Source organism: Sciurus vulgaris (assembly GCF_902686455.1).
Source record: "Sciurus vulgaris genome assembly, chromosome: 3".
Taxonomy (NCBI): Eukaryota; Metazoa; Chordata; class Mammalia; order Rodentia; family Sciuridae; genus Sciurus; species Sciurus vulgaris.
The window spans coordinates 31387267-31409200 of NC_136463.1; the positions used below are offsets into that span (position 1 = coordinate 31387267).

A 21934-nucleotide genomic window follows, 5' to 3' on the forward strand; every position below is an offset into this window, starting at 1 on the left:
GACACAACTGGGCTTCTCAAATTCAGATTTACATTCCAAAGTAGCCCTGAAGCCAAATGCCCCCCAGAGCAGAAGGAAAGTCCCTCTAACCTCTCAACCGGGCTGGAAAACAGTCCCTAGGAGAAAGGGTTAGAAACCAAGATCTCTTATGGTGGCGCCCTGTGTGGTCCCTCTTGGAAACAGCAGAGACACAAAAGGGCGCCGCTTGGGAGAACTCGCACTCAAGCCAACCTGTCTGCCCTCCTCACCCGCAGCTTTAAAGGACAGCCACGCCTTGGTTCCCGGATGTCTAGGGGGAGGACAGCAGTGGGATGCATATTTCTAGTTATTCAATTTATTCAACGATTAAGCATTTTATGGATGACTTAAGCGGTTTATGTCCTTCCCTTAAATCCGACAATAATCCCGAGGTTTGTGTTAGTAACCCTGGATTTTCTTGCCTACCAGGGGCGGCGAAAGGGGCGCAGAGAAGGGCGGCAGTCTGCCCAGAAAGCGGCGGGAGCAGAGCCGGGGTCTCCACCGCCCACGCTGGGCTTCTGCCAGTCGCCGAGCAGCGCGCCAGGCTGCGGGGCGGGCACCGCTTTCCTCCCGCGGGCGCCGGGCGGTGCTCGCGGCCACACCTGCTGCCCGCAGCGCCGCCCCTCGCCGGGCCCGCTGCAGGTGCGCGGTGCGCCCCAGACCCCGCCCCGCCCCCGCCCCGCGCCTGGTGCCCCGCAGCGGCCGCAGGACGCGCCGCCTCCGCCCGCGCCCGCGAAGAGGAGGAGCCAGGGGCACCGAGCGGGAGGAGTCGGGAGTCGGAGGGCGGCGGAGGCGGATTTCCTGGGCCCGGCTTTCTGGGGCCACCATGGCGTTTGGGAAGAGTCACCGGGATCCCTACGCCACCTCCGTGGGCCAACTCATAGGTAAGGCGGCGCGGGGAGAGACGCCCGGGCGGGCCGACAGGCTTTGGGGATCGCGGGGTCCGTTCCCGCTCGACTCCGCTCTCGGCCTGCGGGGGACGGAGTTGGACCCAGTTGGAGGAGATCCTTCCGCTCCCCCAGCTTTCCCCGGGCACCCGCATTCCACTAGGCCCCTTCCCGCGACTTTCTGGGCTGACTCACCGTAGAACTCCTTTTCCCCAAAGTCTCTCTTTCTCTGCCTTCTGGGGAGTGGAACCGAACAGGTGAACCACAAAGCTTCGGCGTGAAGTTTTGGGGCCTCTACAAGGAGAGGCTGGAAACTTGTTGGGCCAGAGGAAGGTTATTCATAAAGTGCATTCACAGGCGGGCCGTTGGGCATGTAGTGTTGTTCTATACAATTATGCCCATTTTACAGATGAGGGAAAGGCGGCTGGAAGAGGTGAATTGCGGTGATCTCATTGTGAGAGACAGGTCTCTCCAGCTCAGCAAACCTGAGTTGTCTTTTGAGGTAAACAAAGAGAATGAAAATGCTTGACACTGGGTTAGAGGAAGGAAAGAGTCAAGGAGGTAGCTGGAGATGCCTCCACGACCAGAGTGGGACCACGTAGGCATCGCCCTATCTCATTTCTCTCTCTTTTGTAGGTATAAGCAGAAGTCAGTGGTTGGACTCTTACCAACACCAGCTCACTTCTCCCTCTTTTTCTTGATTCCTCCCTTGGGAACGGGGTGTGGCACCTGGGCATATTAAAGCCAGGCAAACTGTCTCTTGGGAACTTAGTGGGATGATGAAATCATGAGAACCTGGTACTTGGAGCAAGGAGGCTCAGACTTGGAAGGTTTAGGTTCCAGCTCAGCTAATTGCTGTGTGACACGGAACACACCACTTACTCTGAACCTGAGTTTCCACATCTTTATGAGACCAGGCACCCAGCCAGGCTAAAATGGAACATGGTCTTAAGCCTCCGGGAATTCGCTTTCTTTTATTTTTAAATTTTTTTCAGTAATGTGAATTGAACTCTGGGGGGCTCTACCACTAACCCATATCCCCAGCCCTTTTGTATTTTTTGAGACAGGATTTTGCTACATTGCTCAGGCTAGTCTGGGGTTTGCAATTCTCCTGCCTCAGCCTCCCAAATATAGGAGTGCATCACCACACCCATCTGATGGGAACTCATTTTCTTATAGGGCGGACAAGTTTGTAGTAACTTCTGTATGAGACCGTTAGAAGAAAAATGTAAAACAACATAGACATATGAAAAGGGAGAGATGAACTCTGCCATGTCCTTTGAAGGGTGAATAGGAGTTTTCTGGGAAGATAAGGTTGGCAGAAGAGCCAGGACTCGGAGAAAACATCTGATAGATGGAACAACAGTATATGCCTGAGAGTGCAGGGTTGGTCAGCTTTGTCCATTTGGTGCCAAATTCAATAGCTCTTCTCCTGGATGGGACGCAAACTAAACTTGGGGGTTCTCCCAACCAAGCTCTTCTCCTTCTTTGGCCTTTTTCATTGTTTTGTCTCCATTCTCCTCAAAACAGTGTGTATTTTCATGCTTGTGGGTGACCCCTTTCTCCAAGGAAGATAGTGAACTCATTCACATAGGGTCTTTCCCTTCCCACATAGCATTTTGTTTGAGGTACTAGGGATCAAACCCAGGACCCAGCACATGCTAGGCAGGGCTCTACCACTGAGCTGCATCCCTAGCTCTTCTTATTCTTTATTTTGAGACAGTTTCTTGCTAAGTTGCCCAGGCTGGTCTTGAACTTGCCATCCTCGTGCCTCGGCTTCCCCAGGAGTTGGGATACAGTCATGCACAATTACACCTGCTTTAATATTTTGTATTCTTGAAGAGAATGTCTGGAAAGAGGAAAATATCTGATTATTTAATGCTGGGATTCCAGTTTGATTGACTGATTTTAGAATCAGTCTCTGATTTCTCTCCCTTTTTCTCACCCCCTCCCAAAAATGATTTAAAAAAACAAAACAAAAACAATTTCAGATTTAAGTGTAAGTTCTACCTCCTACTTGCTGTATAACCTTGGGTAATTTCCTTAACCTCTCACAGTTTATTTTGTCATATCCAATAGTAGGTTAAATGAGATTGGAAAATAAAAGTCTTAGCTCTGTGTAGTTCCCCTGGTAGGTGGCTGCTGAATAAGCTGTAGTGCTGTTCTCTGAAAGATGTGTAAATGGAGATCTGGCTGGCCTGCTTTGGCCCTGTAGCCAGGTGTTATGCATGTAGTCTTCATTAATAGGTCACCCATTACTGTTGCAACAGCAGCACTCTGAACTTGAGTTCTGAGTGATTCCTGAATTACTGAGGTTTGTTCACAGGAAAAAAAGAAGTACTTCAACCTATATAAACTTAATGGTACTTGCTATTACACCCTGGGGCAGATTATTTAAGGGAGACCAGACATTTTTCACTGTCATAACTCAGACTCAACACAAGCAGCTTTTTCTTTGCAGAAAAGGCTACATTTGCTGGAGTTCAGACCGAAGACTGGGGCCAGTTCATGCACATCTGTGACATAATTAACACTACCCAGGATGGGTGAGTTCAGTGTGGTGTTCGTCCTTTTGCTTTTGATAAGAAGCATCAGATCTACAGCATGTTTTTTCTTGCCAACTCTGGTTTTCTTATTGAAAGAGGGTTTTTATCATCCCTTAGGGACTCTCTACCTTTCAAAGATGTCAGATTTTGACATATTGGGGGAGCTCTTGCTACAGCATGTGGAATATCTGAGAATCCATTGTAATTTTTCCCCTCTCCTCTTTGCCTTTTCCTTAACAGTTTCAAAGTTTGTCTCTGTGAGACTCAGATGCCTTGTTTTTAAAAGATAAAAAAAGAGATAGATTGTTTCCTTCCTTAGGAATTTTTCTGCTTTGATTGCCAGTATTTTGTGTAACTGAAAAATATTATCCAGAAATTGGTTAACTCCTGGTGGTGACCAATCTCTGGGCACTCCATCTTTATTACCAGGAAATGATCTAACAGTCTTTTTCTTCCTTGTCATAGGACAGGTTGTTTTGTTTTGCTTTGTTCTTTCTCTTCTCCTTAATGCCAACTCAGCCATGTTCACACTGTGTATGTTTTAAAGAATGTATTTTTTTTTTTTAATATACATTTTAAGCTTTAGAAGTTATAAGAAAAATCATTAAGAAGAGCTGGAGTTGTGGCTCAGTGGCAGAGCGCTTGCCTAGCATATGTGAGGCACTGGGTTCAATTCTCAGTACCATGTAAAAATAAATAGTCATCGACAACTAAAAAAAATATTATAAAAGAAGGGCCTGCTAGTTTGAGTTTAGTTAGCTGCAGATTATTATAAAAGACCCAATTCTGTTAATTTTCTTATAGGTATTAAAGTGATATCTGACCAGATTTACTCTAGCTCCTGTTGAGAAGAAAACATGACAACTTAATTGTCAATCACGTACTGATGGAAAGTGCTGTGTAACCTGTTAGCACTAAGTGTTTATGATTTTTCTCTCTATAATCTTGTTCACCATGTTTACATCATCTGTGAACCTTTTCATTGAGAAGACCAGTTTCTTCACTGCTAATATGTAAAGAGAATCTAGTAAATTTTAGCCCTCTACTTATAGTTCTTCCTTTGTAACATGATATTGAGGCATCTCAGAAGCTGACCTCATTTGCTGTAATTGTTCCCACATCCCCTTGCCTGGAAGGGTGCTCAGGAAATGCCAGTTGTCTTAATTAAAGTGGTAACTTTCATTGCCTTGGAAGTTAGATTTCCTGTAAACTGGATCTACGTATTGGTAGAGGAAATGGGTGTAAGCACATTTCGTGAGTAGTGCTTTCTGGATAATACTCTTAGGTAAATATTTTGATTCCCACCATAAGGTAAGTGGCATTGTCTGATTGTATCCATGAGGACATTTAGGTAAGAGGAGGTACATCATCTCCTAAGATGGTACAGCAGAAACCAGACCTTGGTCTCTTGCTCTTTAGACATTCCTTTTTTCACAATGCATATTGATTTTCAGAAAGACAGTTTGAATACCTAAATTGATGATTTCTGTGTTTATTACCATAGGCCAAAAGATGCAGTGAAAGCTTTGAAGAAAAGGATTTCTAAAAACTACAATCATAAAGAAATCCAGCTTACCTTGTCGGTAAGTATTTGAATATTCCAATTAAGACTCTGGGATTTCTAGAATACCCAACTTATAATTCCATTTTTTTTAATCCTGGGTTGAGAAAAATCTGTCTATGCATGTATACATACAAACACACACACAAATATTCTGAAATAATGATTATGTTAGTGAAGAGTTACGTACTAAATGAGTTGAATCTCTTCATTTATAGAGAATTGCAGAACAATTTAATTGATGACAATAGTACTTAGTTTTGTGGAAAGAGTATTCGTAGAGCATCAGTTTTTCCCAGTCAGGAGATAGGAACTTGTGGTTAAAAACTTGTAGATGCTGAACCAGTCAAGAAGTTTGGGCATGTCTTAATTAACTGTAACTGAAGATGGGGGGTGGAATTCAAGTCTTGAAAAATGTCCCCCTTTTAGCTGTCTACCTCACTTGAACGCTTTTGTGGAATCCCACGTGCTGGCAGCTCCTTTAATTGAACCAAGTTCTGCTGCTTGGAATCATTGGGAAAATGTTCTTTGTTGATTTAAGCAGTTGTGTGCACCGTGCTGTCTGTGATTTGGATGTGGTCTCTTATGTGACTTGTTCCCATTCCCCCACATTCTTGGCCACATGACCTCTTCAGTCACGTTGGTGAGTTGCCCTTTCTACTTTGATATGTGTTGCAAGCCCTGCCTGCTGCCTGAGACTGAGCTGTGTAGCTCTCCAATTTCTTCTGCATGCCTTATTGACCTCTGCTGAGCTCCAGACCACGCATGGTTACGGCACTAGTTGGCCAGCTTCACGCTGCTCTGAGGAGCTGTGGGAGAGTTGATCAGGGGGATGACGGGGCAGATGTGAGCACTGCTCCCTGTTTTTAGATTCATAAGGAAGAAGATGGATCACATCTTGTGTGCTTGGAGAGTAACCGAATGAGAAGAAATGAACAGCCTTCAAGATGCAGTCACCAGAGAAACCCTTCACAGGGGAATCTGAATATAGTTTAGAAGCGTTTTCGTTTTTTGACCTCTCTTGTATCTTTACCTTGTGGCAGCCACCTCAGAGTGGTAATATCACACTGAGTATTGGTAAAGTTAGGAGGTGGACAAGTTCAGGGAACACAAGCAGCTAGCTCACAGCAAGGCTTGAGTGGTCAAAGTTAAGAGCAGGAACAGTGTGATCCCCAAAAAGGATCACAGAGTGGAGGGGAGAAGGGAGTAAGCATTTCTGTGGAAATACCAAAACGATGGACCAGTTTTAGAAATGCTTGGCACCTGACTGATACTCCTGACGTCCACAGAGATGATTGTGTTGTAATTCCATTTCACAGGTGGCAAGCGTGAGACGAAGAGGGGTTAAGTGATTTTTTTTTCCAGATTAAATGGCTATTATATAGCATAGGCAGGATTCGAACCCAGTCTTCAGATTCTAAATTCCACACCCTCGCCCCAAACTACTTTGCTCCTCAAAGGAGGAATCAGGTCTCTGAAAAGAACAGGCTTCTGTGTTTCATTTGTCTTCAGCTCCTTCATGCCTGTGCAGGTTCACCAGTCTGTTGGGTGTTGACTGAATTAATGATTGTCTCCACACCTCACTCATCCCATTTCTCCTGTTATCCAGGAAGCCTCCGTGGCTAATGGAAGGGATTGCAGAGCCGCGATAGAAACCATTGTAAATAGGCCCTAAACTGAAGTGGATTCAGGATATCTCAAGGCTGCAGAACGTTAAGAAAATTGAGTGAGGAAGAAAAGGGAGGTGAATTTGTGCCACCTCCTCTGTTTCAACTCACAGTTGTTTATCCTTTGTAATGGTCTGCCTCTTTCTGTACTGTGTCCATCTTGTGACACTTCAGTGGTTGCATGTCTCTATCTCCATCTCTTCCTCCATGATGGGTTCTTCCCTCTGGGGATGGAACAGTGCCTTCCCTGAGGAAGCTGCGTTATGCCAGAGTGTTGTTCCTTTTTGGGGATCACACTGTTCCTGCTCTTAACTTTGACCACTCAAGCCTTGCTGTGAGCTAGCTGCTTGTGTTCCCTGTCCACCTCCTAACTTTACCGCCTCCGCCTCTTGATTGCCATGCCAGCTTGTGAGAACAAGGAAATCTAACACCTGTACTGAAATGCAGATGAGTCACAGTGTAGGGATTAGAATACAAACTTTGCTGTTAGGGTCAGAGTTCATTAAGGTCAGAGGACATACATACTTTCTCTTGAATTCCCTTTAAATAGACCTTTGATTCTGATACCTTCATGCAGATTTCCCAGGCTGTGTATGTAATGGCTCAGGCACCCCACCTCAGACCAGTCATTGCCTTGCAGAGGTGTGCTTACAGCTTGGCTCCAGAATTCACTTAAGCCAAACTGAATTATGAGGGACATTAGTCACAGAAAGAATCACCCAGAGTCTGTCAAAGGCAATTATAAGTTTATCAATAAAGTCTTTAAAAAAATCCCCCTATGTGACATTTCCATTTCATCACATGAAGTTATGAGAACCTGTCAAAGTCAATTATACATGTTCTTCATCTTATCTGCCATTTTTGGTTCTCCATGGACTTGTTTGTCTTGATTAGGTCCTTGATGGGATCCGACTGTACTATGATTTCTTACTGTAAGTTTTATTAAGGAACCAGTTGTTTGTTTTGTTTTGTTTTTGTTGTGCTAAAGACTAAAACCAAGGCCTTATGCATGCAAATACCATATCACTGAGCTACATTTCCAGCCCAAAAAGTCAGTAGTTTTTTATTATTGTTATTTGTTTTTTTTTTGTTTTTTCTGTTTGTTTGTTTTGGGTACTGAAGATTGAATCCAGTTTCGTTTTAAAAAGCATTGCTAGTAGATTTTATTGGTCTGAGCCAGAAGCTGACCTTTTCTTGAATGAGTCAGTTGTGATAGATCTCAGCAAGGATCATTGTCAAATACAGCAAAGTGGTTGAACAGGTTCCTGAGAATCAATGAATTAATAGAGCTTTGTGGAATACTCACTAAGTAGTGAAGTCCTGTGAAATATGGCTCTCCCTTCAGCAGCAGTTAGAGGAATTGAGGAGGCCGCAGTCTCTCCTGTGGGTGTCACAGTAGGGTAAGGTGACAATACCTTGGTAGTCCAGGTATAGTCTTCACCTCCAGTGGCCTTGAAACCTGATTGTTGGCACTGTGCCTGGTTTACAATTTACTGTGAGAAACAAAACAGCCACGTAGCTCTTTTTCTTTCAGCTCTCTCTGAAGAAAATAGTCGTATGAGCTGATCAGTTCATTCTCTCTTAGGAGGAACTTCTCCATGGAAGCAAACGATCAAAATGGTTACCATCTATTCAATTCCTGTTTCATGACAGGCTGTCAGTATACATTACATTTTATATAGTCCTTAACAAGAAGGTGGAGGCGTTCATGTCCATATTGCATAAGGATACCCAGGTTTCAGATAAGTGACTTCTAGCTGAGCACAAGAGTAGATCAGTGAAGCTTGACGTCACCCACTTGGGTGTCTCTTGGTCCCTTGGCTCCTAGGTTCTGTATCACACCTGAGATTATGGACTCTTGGTTGTCCTAATTCCCAAGATAGTTTATCTAATCACATCTACACCAAAGTCAGTTTGCAAAATATGTAAAAGCAACATATATAATTTTTCCAATTTGCCACAGTAGGTTTTATGACCAATCTAACTGGGCTGTGGGGTGAGTACTGGAGACATAATGGAGGAGGTGATATAGAAGTAATTAATCCTGACATCCTGGATTCCAATGGGAAAACACAAAGGGCATGATTGCTGATCTCCAGATGTTAACATTCTCAGAATTTCATGTTGGCTCTTCAATTCTGTGTGTGTGCCTCCTGGGAATGTTACCCATTATCATAAAATATCAGTGATCCAAAAGACAAAAGTTGATTTGTGGACTATTTAGCAAGAAATTCAGCATTCACTTCGTTATAAGAAAAAGTGAGACTCAGAGGCTCCGGTTTCCTTTGTAAGCGCTGCCTGACAGCCTTTGCAGAATGCTACTTTGCACACACTATCCTTTGCCCTGAGCTCCAGGGAGAGGTGTGATGGTGACAGACTAACAGGAATCTCTGCCTTCAGGATAATGTCCAGACGCTTTACACTGCCACATAAATTTCTCTGCAGTCTGGATGACATCCTGACAGACTTTATTCATCCTACATCTGCAGAGTTCCCAGTTTACCTGTATCAAGAAGCCACTACCGGAGACAAATCAGAGGACTTCTCTTCCTGCTCAGAACTCATACACTACCACCGCCATTATATTTTTTTCCAAACTGTTTGTGTTAGTTACGTTTTCATGACTGTAATAAATACCTGACATAATCAACTTAGATTTATTTTGGCTCATGGTTTCAGTCCATGATTGGTTGGCACTGTCGCTTTTAGGCCTGGGGTGAGGTTGACTTCTTTGCAGGACAGTGCAAAACCTCTCACCTCACAGCTGGGAAGCGGGAGAGACTGAGAGACGGAGAGAGAGAGAGAGAGAGAGACACACACACCATAGACCCACAATAGCCTTCGAGAGCACACATGCAATGACCTAAAATTTCTGTCCTTCCACCTACTGAAATATCTACCACCTCCCAATAGCACCAAGTTGGGAACCAAGTCTTAAACACATGGACCTGTGAGAGACATTCCGGATCCAAACTGTAGCAACATTGGTCTGTCTAAAATATAACTGTATACTCGTTTTTACTTTTCTTAGTCATTTTTCAAAACCCAGCTCAGGACCAGCCTTTTCCAAAAATCTTGTAAGACCACCTGGTCCTGAACAATCCATACTTGCCTAAAAAGGTCAAGCCTAGCTAGGCTTACTGTGCAGTTTATTATCAAAACCATAATATTTGAGAATGAAAGGATGTGTGATCTTTAACAAAAGCAGGACAACAAGAACGTAGCTGGCCTTCCCCAGATAAACTGTGACAGATGTCATGCTGTCTTTAGCCCATGTGTTTTGCTTGAACTTCCCATTTAGCAGGTGGCATCTACTACCTTATTTTGCTGATAATGCTGTGATAGTAGTATCCCCACTCCCCACCCAGCCCAGCCCCTGGATAGCTAGCTACATTATGCTTATACTTCTTCATATCCTTAGAACTGAACATTTTGTCATGTCTTATAGTAGAAAGTAAATAATGTTTATTAATTAGAATGCTGGTAGAAATCATTACTTAGCAGTTTTTGCCTTATATTTCAGGGGTGATTTTGCCAGAGAAATACACTGTTTGATTTTTCTTATTTAGCTCATTGACATGTGCATGCAGAACTGTGGTCCAAGTTTCCAGTCTTTGATTGTGAAGAAGGAATTCATTAAAGACAGTCTGGTTAAGCTGTTGGATCCTAAGTACACCTTACCATTGGACATTCAGAATAGAATCTTGAATTTCATTAAGGTGAGTGTGTTGTCTACTTCACAGGATGGTATGTTTCTAAGATTAGGGATTTAATGGGATACTTTCTGATTGTTTCAGTGATCCTTCATAACCTAGGATTGAGCCAGAAAGCATTCTTACTCCTTTACTTTCTGTGACCTAACAATTTCTTGGGGTTGGATAGTAACCTTTTCCTGAAGAATTTGTAGTCATCTCCCTACTTTCCATTCAGTTTCTATTTTATCCATGTAAGGAAAGACAGTGATGGGTATGTTCATTTTGTAGATATGGAAACTATCTTCTAGAGTAGATAAATGACTAGTTCGAGGTTACTTGGCAAAAGAGTTACTGGAATTATTTTGGAATCTATTCATTCTGTGTTTAGCACAGCAAAAAGTGATTGATAGTATCTATTTTATGGTTCTATCAAGATGTCGAAGCATGGGATTCTGAGGATGTAAAGTCTTTTATAATATCCTAGCCTTGAAAAGGAGTATTTTGTCTATCATATTCAGAAGTAGCTTTGTCTTTCATAATAAAGGACATAGTTGTGAATTTTTCATCTTACATCATGAGTTTGAGAACTGCTTTTGCTGCTATTTTAACTCCAGAACTTTCTGTCTCTTGAACTCAGACGTGGTCACAGGGTTTCCCAGGAGGTGTAGATGTGAGTGAAGTAAAGGAAGTGTACCTGGACCTGCTTAAGAAAGGTGTTCGGTTTCCTTCCTCAGATGCAGAAGCTGCAACAGCAAGACAAGAGGTAGGAGGATTTTCTTTGACCCAGGTGGAGTAAAAAAGTGTTATGTGGATTTTTTCATATTGTAAGGGACTCCCAGCTCAACCAGCTTGAACAAAAAGATGAGTTTACTGGAAGGATATGGCCACATCTTGTAGAATAACAATGGCTAAGACCTTGTTGCTCAGTGTATTTGGGATATGTCTTGGGAACTTGTTAGAAATGCTCCAGGCCCAAATAAGTCAGAATCCTCATTTTTACAAGTTTCCAGGGTTTTTTTTCTTTGCACATTGATGTTGAGAAGCACTGGCGTAGAGCCCATGCTGTGGGCTGTCCACCCAAGGTTGCAGGTGAGGCATTGACTCAAGGAGGCAGTCGTTGGTGGAGGACATACCTTGCCAACTGTGGCTTAAAAAAACTTGATATGAATTTATTTACCATTTGTTTTTAATGACCTAAAGAGGGGCAGCAATAATCTCATATGATGGTTTATCATGCACACCCTTGGTGAAAACCAAGAACACTTTATTGAATTGTTATTCAGTTAGTAAACCTAATAGCAGCTGCATGCTGTTGAATACCTGCTCTGTAATGGACATGTCATTTGCTTAGGGCTGTTCTCAAAATGATGGACAAGTTATATGCTTGATGATTGAATCTGGGTTACCCAGCTTTGGTTGAGAGTGCCTGAGTCAGCTCAGAAAACTGGGCTTGAAGTGGCTCTGTAATGCTCATAACATTTCCTCATTTCATTCTCAGACCCCATTGACTCCACCAACATCTGTCCCTACTGCACCAGCTCTTTCTTCAGTAATTCCTCCCAGGAACTCAACTATTATATTGGTTCCAGAACAGGTAACAAGCACAAAAAAACTGTATTTGTTTATGTCTTTTTCTGAGTTCTAAGCATTGTATATACAGTTGTTTTTAACAACATCATGAGACGCGTTATTCCCCGTTTTATAGCAGAGAAGACTATGGCTTGGCGATACTTCTGTGAGTTACCATAATTCATTTCTGAGGAGAATTAATCCAGTTGTTCTGATTCCAAAGCTCATTTTTAATTGTGCTTGGTTAGTTGATTTCAGGGCTTTGTGGAACTTTGCCTGTGGACTGGGACTTATGTCCATCAGTTGATTCCTGTTCCTACTGATAGGACTGACTGTATATCATTTCAGAGAGCAGGAAGTGGTAGTCTTTATTACCTGTATTAATTGTACATTTACTTCTTTGTCCCTATCCATCAGAGGTCCATATGAGCAATTATGTAACACTTACTATGTCCTGCTACAAAGGAACTGTCACTGAAGATTTGCATTAATATTATTCAATTAATTTTATTGTATTAATCTTATCAATGTTACATGAATGTGAAAATCTGTGTGATTAATCCCCCTTCCTGTTTAACCCAGGAAGAAAAAAGTGTTTTTCTTTTTATTCTTCTTCCTGTGATGCTATGAGGATGCTTAACATTCTAATTTTCTCCTCTTTCCTCTGATTGGTTACCAAGAAACTCAGGGTGACGTTTGCTGTTTTTTCCCAGGTTCTTGGTTCTCCTACTGTGTACTTAGTACCTCCTCCTGTTTCCAGATTGTTCTAATCTTTTTTCCCCCCTCCCTTCATTTTTAACTTTCCTAAAGGGTAATTTTGGGTTTATTACAAGAAATCTCAAGACCATTTAGAGGGTGATAGTATAATTTGTAAAGTAATTAAATGTGTGTATTTGTATAAACTTAATGGGTTTTAATATATGAAAATTTGCATTATCTCCTCCCGCATAAGTCCTGTGAGTGAGAAACAAGATAGCCATAGCCATTCTTCATGTGGTGCACTTACTGGGATTGTGTTGCCCTCTGCAGATTGGAAAGCTGCACAGTGAATTGGACATGGTGAAAATGAACGTGAGAGTGATGTCTGCCATACTGATGGAGAATACTCCCGGGTCCGAGAACTACGAAGACCTAGAGCTTCTGCAGGTGCAGTGTGATCAGGGACAGAGTATCTCGTGAAGTCATTCTCTGAACTTTGAGCTTTGGAGATGGAAGACACTCTGCTATTGCCTAGTTCTTCCGCTTGCATCCTGACTTTATATGACTTCTAAACTTGAGAAGAAAAGATCGAATAATGACTTTAGCAGAAATGCAGTTGTAACTTAGACATAATCTTACTTGCCTTCTTGCAAAAAATAATTTATGGCCTGGATCATATACAATCTAGCACATAATTGGTTGGTTGGTTTGTTTTTTCAGTTTGGCAGTACTGGGGTTCAAATCAAGGCCTTGCATGCTGGGCAAGTGGGCTATGACTGAGCTACATTCCCACGCTCTTCTTAATTTATTTTGAGGGAGAGTCTCCCTAAAGTTGGACAGGCTTGCCTCTAAGTTTTGTGATTTTTCTGTCTCAGGCCCCAGAGTAGCTGTGATTACAGTGCCACCATGAGAGGTTTCTCATTATTTTAAGTACAAAAAAAATTGCCTCTATATCTATCCATTCAACAAATGTATTGATTAACTATAAGGAATATAGGTATAAAGAGTCTGTCCCTAGTCCTTAAGAACTTTTGTCTAGTGAGCAAGATTAGTTTGTAAACAACAAAATAAAGATGCTGCTCACCTGCAGCCTGCCCAGGGAGGGAATAAGTAGGCCTCGGAGGTGTGGGCCAGCTGGAAATAAAAGGCTGGAAAAGTAGCATTGAGAAATGAAACAAAGGATGCAAGAAATATGTATTGAAAGTTGGGCTTAATGGATGGAAAAGACATGAAGGGTCTGATCCTAACAAAGGGAAAAAGCCCATGAATGCTTTATTTATAGTGAAACACAAACCAAAGGAATGTGTTGTGAGGAGGGGTTCCTCAAGGTAAACACAAAGCAAGAGGCTGTGGAGAAGTTGGCTGATTGGGACTTACTACTTGTGCAATAATTCTTCCTCCTCCAGGTGCTGGTGCCTCAAGGCTACTTGGGTGCACTGGTTTCTCTTTCCACCTCCAGGGACTTGCATTTGAACGTAGGGTGGCCCGAGCCAATAAATTCCACAGCATCACAGAATTCTCTTTGAGCAGGATGTTTCTCAAGGCAACGGAGCAGTCTCAGATCAGTGAGATTACACCGAGAGTTCTCTAAGGGGCTTACCTCCGCTTAGAGATAGCTCAGACACCCCCACAGTTCATTCGCAGCTTCCAGAAGTTACTGTAATACAAAATTTTGTCAGAATGGGTGGCATCATGAGTGGGGACAAGGAGAAAGGTGAACATTTTAGGAGGGGTTTAATGGGGCCAGTACTCAGGCTATGGAGAAACAAGTAGAAAGGACATTGGGACTTTCATGAACATGGGAGGAAAACCATGGGCAGTGTCCTGTGTCTTTGCTTTCACATACTTTACTTTTTTATTCTATTCATTTGTTCTTTAAATTATCAATTTTAAATTTTAAGACTTATTAAAATACTTATTAGGGCTGGGGAGATAGCTCAGTTGGTAGAGTGCTTGCTTGTCAAGCACAAAGCCCTGGGTTCGAACCCCAGCACCGCCAAAAAAAAATAAATAAATAAAATAAAATAAAATAAAATACTTATTAGCTGGCTGTTCCATCACATGGCTGTAATTCTAGCACTTAGGTGGCTGAGTAGGGAGGCTCACTTGAGCCCAGGAGTTCAAGACCAACCTGGGCAACATAGGGAGGCCTCTCAAAACAGAAGAATAAAATATGGAATTCCTTTTAACACTTATTAAATTTAGGAGCAGTTAGGGAAAAAAAGGTCTGTTTCTATAAGTCTCCCCAAGCAAGTTAACAACCTATCAGGTGTGTAGACAGAAGAGGAGGATGCAGACACATAACTTGGAACCTAAAGTAAGATCTGATCTGTACAAGATCTTGGGGACTCTTCAAGCCTACTGTTTTTTCTCTTTTGAGAGGTTTGTAAAGTTCATTGTTAACAGTAAGATTGAGTCTTTGTTTAACCCGGCATTTGGAAACTTACTTGACCAGAGAATCCTCATTTGCTAAATACCTGTTAATATTCAGCAGAACATGAAGGCAGTGTACCTTGAGAAACAAAGCAGTGTTTATGTTCATTGGTTTAAGTATATTATTTTTGGAATATTTTACTTAGAAGCATTGTAATTTTGCTAAGCAGTAGAGTTCTTGCCCTTGGGCAAGTCATTTATGATTATTGGGCTTAGTTTCTGCATGTATAAAATGCAGAGCTTAGATGATGCTTTGTAAACTAAGGGAATATTAAATGCATCCTATTAATTTGGAAGAATAAAAGGAAAATCAATCATTAGAGTTTGTATCCAGCAATCCTTTAAAAAATCTACAATCGGAATCTTATGTATAGAAACTTTGTAACTTATAATGTTAACTAGTGTGTTAAACTAAAATTTAAAAATTAAATATCAAAGTAAAAGGATATGTGGCACATAATATATTTTGAAAATGGCCTTAGCAATATTTCTAGTTTCACATGGTCTTCCCAGGCCATTCAGAGCCCTGAAATGATTTTTGACTTATTTCTCATGGTCTCATTCATTTGTAGCTGACAACCCTGCAGTAAAAATGTACACTGAAACATTTCATTTAAATACCTGAATCCAGTTTTATACTTTATTCACCAATACTGAAATGTCTTTTTGTCTCAGAGTCCTTGGGTGCAGATGTTTGGTTGAATTTTGCAAGTACGATGCCAATTTGTTGGTTGTTCTTTTAATGCCAGAGCTCAGGGCTGTGTATTGCCTTGAATAGTAAAGAGATTTACATTATAAATCAACATTAGAATACTGCTCATGGCCAGTTCAAGTTGAATGGGTTCTGGCATCCAATCAACTTGTTTATAGAGACTACCGGATGGGAAACTTTATTTTTCTTCCCATGTTTTTTGTCAATAATAAAGGTCTGGTGTGGGGTGTGCAATTCCAAATTTCTTTTGATCAGTATTTGAATTTTTAAAATCTAAAACACTCTACTGTGCTTGATCTAACTCTAGATTGGGTTGATTTCTTTATCTGGTATGGAGAGAAAGGACAAGGAGCCTATCTGCTTTAAAGATCTAAAAATGAAAGCAACCAAAGGTAGACTATGGAGAAGCAAAGGAATTCTTTAGTTTCTGCTTTTTCAAAGTCTGTCTGCATTATTGGGATCACTAGAGGGAGGAGCCTAGGATGATGTGCTAGCTCCCTGGCCGCTGCCTTCAGAACTTCTGTGGCTTCCGGAAGCTGCACCATGAGCCCAGGTGGTCATTGGAGGGGGTGTGCACCCAGATGAGAGGAAGAACCCAAAGGGAAGAACAGTGCAGAGAGAGCAGCCTTGAGAACAACAGTGCTGTTGGTAGAAGGACTGGACAAACTAACCAGACCTCATCCTCCTCCCACTTCCTGCCAGTGTGTCCTGATAGCTGAATCCAGTCAGAATCCAGGAGGCCTAGAACCTGGTAACATGGTCCCTACAAGACAACCTCCCTGACAGAAACAAAATAAACATGGCCACCAAATAAACATGGCCAGCCATAGAAAAAGCTTCCACGCAGAATTCGCCTGGCTCTTCCTGCACATAACCAGTGACTGCAGTCTTACTGTGCTATTGGTTAGCATTAAAACCAGAATTTTATCTGTTTAAGATTACCTTCTCTACTGCTAGTTCTGTTTCTTTGAAACCTGTTCCCTTCCTGTTTCCTTTCATCTGAAATCTAATGTATTTCCTTGAAAGCCCCTCTCTGTTCCTCTAGTCCATGTTGAGCCATTAGATCCTGAAACACTCCTGATTCACAGATCTCCTGCACTTTGTTAGACCCTTGGGTTGTAAAACCCTTTTGTGTGGTAGGTGCCTTTTCTTACCACTGTGCTTCACTGGGCAGGGACTAGATTTCCTTTGCTGGAGGGCAGTGTGTGGCTGCAGCCAGTCTCAGGTGTGCAGTGATGAGCTAAGCATGTCTGCTCTGGCCACAGGTATGAAGAATTACAACGCCTGTTTCCTGTGTCTGCTTTCTTGGCATTGTGCATTTGGCCTTGGGCGCCTTCCTCTTCTCCTGAGAAGCCGACTATCTCAGGGACCTCCCACTTTGTTCTTATGTTTTGCCTCTTCCCAATCAATCAAAAGAAAATATTTTGGTTTTCTGTGGAATCCAGGGAGCTCAGATGATGATGTGAGGATGATTTGTAAACCAGTTTAAAAAAAAAAGAAAGAAAAGAAAAATCATCCTCCTCTGGCCACCCTGACCAAGTCTTTATCCTTCAGGATCTTTAAGCTACTTGGAAGGGACTTTCCATGTCATGAGGTCCTTGTCCCTTTCTTTACAGATGAGTCTGCACATTCAGAAAAGGGATGGCTTGCCCACACTAGCAAGCAGTGGAGCTGAACTGAGAACTGAATTCTCCTAAGCCTTGGATCTGAAATCTAATGTATTTCCTTGAAACCCCCTCTCTGTATCCTTGATGCCAGCTCCTTTCTCATTGTCAACCAAGGGCTGACTTTGTAGGGTACAAGGCTAACCTATTTTCTTTTTAAATTATTTATTTGTGAATTCATTCATTCACCATACTGGAGATTGAACTTAGATTTGTGAATTCATTCATTCACCATACTGGAGATTGAACTCAGGGGGCACTTTACCCCTGAGCTACACCAACCCTTTTTATTTTTTATTTTGAGACAGGGTCTCACTAAATTGCCAAAGCTGGCCTCACACTTGGCACTCCTCCTGCCTCAGCCTCCCAAGTTGTTGGGATTATAGGCAACTTGCACCACCATGCCCAGCCTAACCTGTTGTCTTTTCCTGTGGGTGTGAAATTAGCTCTTGAACTAGTTTGGAAGCCACTTGAAGGCAGTAACCAAGGCTTGTCCTTTTAAAGCCATCACAGTGCTTCATACAGTTTTGCGTATTTATAGCACCTGCTTGGCACACTGAATGAGGTTATTACAAATCAGTTGAATAGATCAGTGTACTTTGTTGAAGAATGAGTGACAGAGGACAAAGGAAGTTACTTAGGACAGAAGGACGTCTTGAAGACATAGGCATTAGAGAAATAAGGTATTGACAATATTTAATGGGGCGAAAGAGTCAGAGGGTTCCAGTGATGATCTGGAGGGTTCTCTCAAGAGTTCATTTTCAGCTGAGGTGTATATGAGGAACAACCGTGTGAATGATTTAAGCTGATAAATATTTCACTTTGGAGTGTGGAGAGTTTTTCTTTTGAGCAGATAGAGGCATTCTTTCTGCCTTTTGCAGTCAGGGTGGGGGACACTGGAAGAGGAAAAATATGTCATGGGCTGATAAAAGGGATGTCACCACATAGATAGTCTTTATAGAGATGCTTTCATGCACACACATTATTTCCTGTTTGTACATTTTTCTTTCTATTTTTAGTGTGTGGCCTTGTCTTGGTAAACATGGGTCAACTGGTGATGGAAGTGCAGAGGGATCTCCTTCCTTAATTCCTGAGGGCTTTGTGGAGGAATAAGAGCCATTTGGATGTCAGAAGAGGAAGCTCTTAATGAGCGCCTCTTTGTTTTGCTCCCAAGCTTTTTGAATTGATTGATAAATTCACTCTAACTTGGAAGCCTTTGCCTTTGCCTTTGTAATAAAAGGAAGTGATTCCAGGGGCTGTGTGATGCACACTTGCACCAGCACCTGCCACTGACTCATTCCCCATGGTGTGTCCACAGCCCTGCAGGTTCCTACTGTGAGGAACTCTGACCCATCTTTTTTGTCCATGGTGCTTGGTCTCTGCTGTTTCCAGGTGGTGCCGCCCTTCTCTGAGACAGACATCAATTGAAAGATCAGAGTGGGCTGGCTTTTGAAGAGGTTTTTCACATTCTGCTTTGCAAACCTGCTGAGAGATGTGATGTTACTTTCATGTTTCCATTCCATCTGGCTCTTGAAAGGGCAAAGGGAGGATCTTCTTGAGACCAGAGGCTACTGATGTTGGCTGCAAATTCATTTCAAATTAATTTCTACATTTTTTTTTCATGGGCATCTAACACCCATTGTATTTCCTTGATCTTGACCTTGTTCTAGCAAGGCTGCCAGTGAGCAACAAGAGGAACAATTGCCATACCCTTTAAAACAAGAACAAAGGAAATGTTCTCGTTCATTAGGGGAGTTATAGTAGATGCTCTTCCCTTTGCATGATGTTGGTTCCTGGGTGATCTTGCAAGTACTAGAGGATTGTTTTAATTATCTAGATGAACTTCCAGTCACCCTCCTTGAGCCACTGTAATGTGTCTTAACTTCCCCCTGTATACTAGACACTGTGGGACTACATATACATCATTTTTTGTCCTTAGAACAGCCCTGCAAGATGGTTGTTATTTTATTATAGATGTGGGGAGAAACAAGCCAAATGTTAAATATTAGCCTTATTTCTCTAAGTCCCAGAGTAGGTATGTACATTGGATATACTTTTAGCCTGTTGCATCCAAGTCCTTTCTCTTTCCTTGTAGTCAGCCACTTGTCTTTGTGCTATTAGAAGTTTGCCACACCCACCCCTTGGTTTCTATGATTTCTTTCACACCATAGTGGCAGAGTTCAGTGCTTTCAACAGATTAGATGCTCCCACAAAGCAGAAACTCTTTAATATCTGGAGCTTTAAAAAAAAAACTTTGATGCCACACCATGCCATTGCTGATGGTGGTCATGTCTTTAGCAAATAGGACGGTTATTCTGGGTACACATTGCAAGTGTTAAAACCCCGTCTCTTCTATCTGTCTGCTTCCCTTTTCCCCACCTTTTTATTTCATCTTGTGTTCTAAATATTTTCATGATTTTGTTGAGGTTAGTGGCTCTTAGTCTAAATGCCAGTTATTAAAAGGTAGATTTATTTATTTAGAGATTTCCTCTCAGGAGTCGTGTAATAGATTGTTTGAGATTCTAAATGTTCTCATGAAGCATAAGTTTTTCAGTGAGCCTCTTTGTTAAGGGGAAATGTCAAATCATGTAATCTCGTGTGAGGCTTAAGCACCTTGGGCTGCTTTCATTGTGAAAGGAGGATCAGCCCTGTGCTTTTGGCTAATGTTGCCAATGTTACACAAGCAAATTCTAGCCAAGGTGAGATTGAGGAGATAAGAGCGTTAGTTGGATGCACCTCAGATTTATTGGAGGTTTGCCTAGAAGGAAATCAGTTGTAAGGTGGCACTTTTCAAGTGTCGTTGTACATAGGAGACATTTTGGTGTGCTTGTTTAAAAATATAGAGTCCAAGATCCCGTGCCCAGGAGATTCTGGAATCAGTACATGTGTCCTAGGTGCCTCTGATGCTTATGAGAAAAAAAACTGGTTTGGAGGGTGATTGTTGTGGCTCACTATAGTGATTCTAGGTATGTCAATGAAGTTATTACCTGTGATGAGTTTTTTAATCCTGATTCAGTTTACATTGGAATGTGATATCCTATAAACTTTTAATGTTTAAGTACAGCACAACAGTAAGTAAAATTATGCCACTGTCAATGTTTTTTAACTACGTCTTCTCCCATCACTAATAATGACAATAACATTTTATGTTTGCGCTTCTTAGTTAGAGAGTTCCTCATTACATGCATCTCACTGCATTTTTATGTCAATCCTTGGGGTAGTTATGGCAAGTAGTTATTTTTCATCTATCAATAAGAAAACTGAAATTTAGAAAACAAGTAATTTTTTTCCCAACATGGCACAGCTAGTAAGCAGTGCATGAAGAATTCTCATACATCATCTCTAGTTTGCAGTCCAAACATTGCTTCTGGTGTGCCATATTGTCCTTAGGACACCCATTTTGGCTTTCAGAGAAAAATAAAAGCATCTTATAACTCACTGCCTTCCAATAGGAAAAAGGAGCTTGTAATCGCTCACAAGTGACTTGGCATGAAGGTGATCATGCGTTATGCAGACTGGCATGTTGTGTCTTTATAGAGCATTAACATGGAAGAAGAAATTGCTCTCTTTTCTTTGACAGAAACTTTACAAGACAAGTCGGGAGATGCAGGAGAGGATCATGGACCTGCTTGTGGTGGTGGAGAATGAAGATGTAACTGTTGAGCTGATTCAGGTGAATGAGGATTTGAATAATGCCATTCTTGGATATGAGAGGTGAGCTGATGATGTCCCATGTCCCATGTCCCCTCTTTGACCCTTCTCCAGTCATAGTTTCACCATTCACTCAATGTCCTTGCAAGAGTGCCCACAGGGGGGCACTTTTCCTAGGTCCTTTTTTCTCAGTAGGTGTGGCACTTCGCATGGGACAGTTTTCCCTTGTGTGGCTTCTCCTCACTAAGTGCCAGAGGTGTTCCTCCCAGTTTGAGTGATTTACTAGGCACCCTTAAAGACACATCCCTGGTGAGAATTACTTGAATGTCTAAATGTACAGTGGCTGTATTTCTAGCTAGCAGATGGAGAATGAGGCATAAAAAAAAAAAGAGAATCAGTGAAGTAAAACCAGTGCCTATAGAATGGTAGGTTCTTCCTTCACTCTACCTACAAGGACCAGCAACTGTTTGTAAGAAAAGATGATGGAGCTTTGACTGATGATGCAAGTCTTGCTCTCTTTCTTAGCACTAAAAAATTCACAGTCCTTGTCTTATTTCTTTTTTTCTTTTTTTTTTTTTTTTTGGTGTCTGTGTGTGTGGTGTAAATTTTTGTAAGCAGAAAAACAGCCAAGGAAAACCATGTGTTTCTCATTTTTCAGTCCAGTTCTGCCTTCTGGTTTTCATTTGGGAGAGTTCTGTTGCAGACCATAAGGCCAATGCCTAAAGGTCTCCTCTGTGGGGGAGAGAGGTTATTTGTTCTAGCTATCAGGTAATTGGGTTACTTCTGTGAATACTGGGTTCCAGTTCAGTTTTGAATCATGTGTGCTGAGGCG

General features: G+C 42.0%; 1 protein-coding gene across 5 annotated transcripts in view; it reads left to right on the forward strand.

Annotated features, from left to right (window-relative positions):
- Window positions 1-744: 744 nt before the first annotated feature.
- Window positions 745-21934, forward strand: part of TOM1L1 (target of myb1 like 1 membrane trafficking protein) — a 46366-nt gene continuing 25176 nt past the window's right edge. For 2 of the 5 annotated variants that reach the window (XR_013762471.1, XM_079131431.1), the window contains exons 1-8: window positions 745-902; window positions 3367-3451; window positions 4956-5034; window positions 10249-10398; window positions 11012-11137; window positions 11873-11968; window positions 12973-13089; window positions 21032-21165. Coding sequence is in view for 4 of the 5 variants with exons in the window: in XM_079131431.1 (XP_078987557.1) it covers window positions 845-902; window positions 3367-3451; window positions 4956-5034; window positions 10249-10398; window positions 11012-11137; window positions 11873-11968; window positions 12973-13089; window positions 21032-21165 (845 nt within the window). In the remaining variant the exon portion in view is untranslated. Of the gene's footprint in view, window positions 903-3366; window positions 3452-4955; window positions 5035-5441; window positions 5656-10202; window positions 10399-11011; window positions 11138-11872; window positions 11969-12972; window positions 13090-21031; window positions 21166-21934 lie in introns of those variants that run through there. The other 3 variants (XM_079131432.1, XM_079131433.1, XM_079131434.1) reach the window with 3 other exon arrangements.